This window comes from Dreissena polymorpha, chromosome 5 (genome assembly GCF_020536995.1).
Source record: "Dreissena polymorpha isolate Duluth1 chromosome 5, UMN_Dpol_1.0, whole genome shotgun sequence".
NCBI classification, from domain to species: Eukaryota; Metazoa; Mollusca; class Bivalvia; order Myida; family Dreissenidae; genus Dreissena; species Dreissena polymorpha.
The window spans coordinates 113,676,241-113,680,581 of NC_068359.1; the positions used below are offsets into that span (position 1 = coordinate 113,676,241).

At 34.3% G+C, this 4,341-nt stretch overlaps 1 protein-coding gene across 2 annotated transcripts; it reads right to left on the reverse strand.

The window, feature by feature from the left end:
• Positions 1 to 691: 691 nt before the first annotated feature.
• LOC127831032 (uncharacterized) lies at positions 692 to 4,341 on the reverse strand. 2 transcript variants are annotated; one of them, XM_052356014.1, is made up of 3 exons: positions 3,896 to 4,341; positions 2,572 to 3,584; positions 692 to 2,037 (listed from the first exon to the last, which is right to left on the reverse strand). In XM_052356014.1, the coding sequence occupies exons 1-3, from the start codon at positions 4,228 to 4,230 to the stop codon at positions 1,694 to 1,696; spliced, it is 1,692 nt and encodes a 563-aa protein (XP_052211974.1). In that variant the 5' UTR covers positions 4,231 to 4,341; the 3' UTR covers positions 692 to 1,693. The 2 variants fall into 2 exon arrangements, with proteins under 2 accessions (XP_052211974.1, XP_052211973.1); XM_052356013.1 differs by having other exon boundaries at positions 692 to 2,040; positions 3,896 to 4,337.

Genomic DNA, 4,341 nt, shown 5'->3' on the forward strand with positions numbered 1-4,341 from the left:
GGCCACAAGGGAGCGGGGCTTTTTTCCATAAATGGCTGTAGTAAAAAAAAATAACACTCTAAAACTCACATTTATTGTCCAGTCTTGTTAACACTTGGTCAGAACATTTGCTTTTAATGATATCTTTAATCAGTTCGAAAGTAATTGGGTTGAAAAACATTGCCAACAGGGGTCGGGGAATTTATTCTTATATGGCTATAGTAAAACCTTGTTAGCACACTAAAATTTACATTTATAGTTCACTCTTCATGAAACTTGGTCAGAAGATTTGTTTGAATGATATCTTGGGGCTGCTTTTAATTAGCAGGTCAGTTCCTTTGTATCTCAGGTGAGAGACTTTTGGACTTTTAGGCCCTCTTGTTTTTAGTTGCATTAAAAAGCTGTTATTGCTTAAACAGCTTGAAAGTAGAGAGTAGAATGGCTAGCTCAGTTGTTAGAGCACACAGCGAGATATTCTGGTTTGATTCCTGGCATAGCAATATAACTTGTGGTGAATGATCATACAATTAAGCGACTTGGTTTGGAAAAAACAGACTGACTTTTTGACATTGCGACTATGACCTAATAGCGGCTATAAAATCGTTTTAAAAAGCCCTGATGTCAAACTTACAATAGTATCTATAAGTATAAGGTGAGCCTTTCAGGTTGTTAAATAAACAACAAATTACTGACATATATGAGTAATACAACGTTGTTGGAAATGTAACTTTAATACACAAAATAATGTCTTTTCATGTAGTAACACAATTAATGCAAATGTAACTTTAATACACAAAATCATGTCTATTTATGTAGTAAACAGATAATGCAAATGTAACTTTAATACACAAAATAATGTCTATTCATGTAGTAACACAATTAATGCAAATGTAACTTTAATACACAAAATCATGTCTATTTATGTAGTAAACAGATAATGCAAATGTAACTTTAATACACAAAATCATGTCTATTTATGTAGTAAACAGATAATGCAAATACTTGTTTATTTGATTGGAAGAAAATGGAAAGGAGAATGTGAACATCAGTAAAAGTAAATTTATTCAGCAAAACAATGTGAACGGTATAGGCAGATAGCTTGAATGACATAAGTAAATACATATATAACTATAATCAACAAAAGTATAATCTAAAAACAACAATTAAAGAAGTCTGTACAATACATAATTATAAATCTATATAACTTTATATTTTTTTAGGATAGAACTCATGGTGACTGTTAAAAAAGAAAAGAAAATGTAAGACCTTCCCTCGTTAATTGCACTCAGCCGTTTTTTTTACTTTGCATAAAAATTACACCAAAATATTGTAGAACATAACCACAAATAAATTATGTATGTACATGTAAATGTTATTCATTTTTAGCTCGGCTGTTTTCGGAGAAAACCCGAGGTATTGTCATAGCCAGCTCGTCTTCTGGCGTCGTGCTAAAACATTTACATTTTGCCAACCTTTTGAACATTGGCTCTAAACTCAAAGTGCTTTCACCTACAACTTTGAAAAAATTAAACAAATAATTCTGACAAGCTTTCATTTATTCTAAACTGCATCAGCAGCAGAGCGTTGGCGCCCGATTAAATCATCCATGTGAATTATGCGATGAAACGTAATACTGAATACAAGTTTGGTGTGGCCAAGAATTCATGTAAAGTACATATTCCAAAATGTTTTTACAGAAACTTGTCAAACAAAACTATATTACTTTAAACACAACAATGTTTTTACTAAGTGCTTGTCCCACAATGAGGGATGCTGTACTCCTTTGGAAGCAGACTGAGAGTGTATTATCAAGACCATCCTTCTTGGTAGCAAGAGTGGCCAGCTTCTTCTTGCCTTCACCATCCAGTTGTAGGATTTCTGATGCAGAAAATTCACAGACCAGCACCTGTCCCAGATCAGTCACATGAATACCTGTTGGGTTTTGTAGGTCTGGGAAGGTGTGGAGAACTGTACCATCTCTGGCAAGGGTGAGGACCTTGCTATGGGATTTGTTGGTGACAAATATCTTTTCACCCGAAGGACTCACTGCACACCTATCTACTGTAAGGAGAGTGGGATCATTGTAATGAGTTCTTAACAGAATCATTATGTTAATAAAGGCACTGATACACTTATTCACCCCAGCTATTTGTTGTTATTAATAAAGAATGATTTTTCTTACAATGCATCATGTATGCATGGATGATTATATTATGCTGAAACCCCATGGAATAAACAGCTCTAACATTCTCAGTATAAGTACATGTACTCACTGACATAGTCAGAGCTTTCTGACATGACTATTATTATGGAATTATTTGAAATATTTTTCTTAACCAATAAAAAAGACATATACAGGAAAGAAAAATGCAAGAAAAATACTTGATAACAGGAAAGACTTTAATGTTGAGGAGTTTTCATGCACTTATATTGAAATTAAAGTCAGTTATTTGCAAAAAAAAATTCTCTGGAGCTGGAAAATGTAAAGTACAAATGATTTTTGTGTAAATATGTATATATAAAGTGTAATGCTAATGTATTATTTCATATAATAATTTCAAATGTTATTGGAATATATACACAAAGTTTTACCTGTGAATTTGCATGATCTATCTTCATACAACTTTTTCAACAGGGCTCCTTTCATTGAATACTTGTAAAGTGCAGTGCCAGAGGTGAGATACAGGTCTTGCAGATCATGAGCAATACCATAGCAGTTATGCTGAAACTGCAGCTTCCTGCCCATAACCAGCTGCCCATTTTTCACAGAGACAAACAGGACCTCATGTGTGTCATACGTATTCACAGCAACAGCTACTTCATTTTGTGTCATTTGACACATATCAATTGGATAACCAGTTAAATCACAATGTCCCACCACCTGGTATTGATGATTGAGTAGCTTAACTCGTTTATTAGCTTCGTCTGCAACAAGGATCTCATCATCAGTTAGAACACAAATGGCGGTGATACGGCAGCTTCTATCTGAATCACTTGGTATGCTCACATTATACTCTGACTTTCCTTGCACAGTGAAGCAGAATGCCTGGTGTAGTACCGATAATGCCTTGGTACTGAGTACAAACCCCCCTAGACCGGACAATTTAGACAAGTACTGTTGAACATCACTGTCGGCCTGGAATGTCAGTGAACTTTCAACCTGAACTGAGTTCTCCTTCAGATAAGTTACAGAATGATACATCTTTTCCAGACATTTCTTACTGGCAATAAATGACAGTTCCACTTTGCCTTTATCAACAACGTCATGTATTGCGCCACTGAGTTGTTCGAGATCATTTTTTAGCTTGCTGCAATTGTCCGTATCAGTCTTGACAGAAGCTTTAAGATTGGTCAACTTATCATCTAGCTCTTTCATGGTGTTTTTTTCAATCTTGTCTAGAATACTATTTATTTTTTTGCGTGTTTTATGTATTTCATGTAATTGTTTGTCGTATGAAACCTGCAAAGACTGCATGTTGGTATCCCAATAATTCTGAAGTTTCTTGATTTCTTTAAGAATAGTTAGGATATTTCTTGCTAGTAGCTGCAAATCTGGTGGGGGTCCTTTGACTGACTCGGATATCAGTGTTACTTTAGCACATTGTCTGAAAGGGAAATAATATTCAAATATTTGTATGTGGTTTTCATGGCCATTATGCAAAAATATGTCTGCACTTTTTTTCATCATGTTTTTGTTGTTTTTAAAATCCTATTTTCTGGTAATTACATATGTTAAGCGTTCATTATAATACTGTTTTCTAATTTTAAAAACTCATAATTGAAATTTGTATGCACACATTTGATGTTGTTTTTTTGCAAAATAAAATACTACAAATAATTGATCTGAATAATGCTGTATTGAAGGGTTTGTATATGAAAACAAACATTTTTGAAAGCAAATATTTATCCCAGTTACCTATGATTTAGGAAAGCACAATCAGTGCAGCACAGCTGACTGTGGTCATTGCAGTACATTTCCAGACGTTTGTCTTCGTGAAGGTCACATTTCTGAAGGAAATCCTCCACTTCCTTGGACACTGGCCACTTACTTGTGTCTCCCCTTCCATATGTCGCATGTGTCCCAAACAACTGACCATGAAGGTTAATGCATTTTGCACAATAAAATTTTTCGCAGTTATCACAGTAAAACTCCGCCCACTGAACAGTTTTGTGCTCATGACATGGTGAACAACAAAAGTCTATAAAGGAATCAGAGCCTTTATCCTCAGTTGACTGAGAAAACATTGCCATCCTGTTCCCCTTATTATTTATATTTAGAAGAAATATATAAACCTTAAATTACACCCATTTAACTGGTGGTTAAAATCAAATAACATAATACTTTGTACCTACAATTTACAG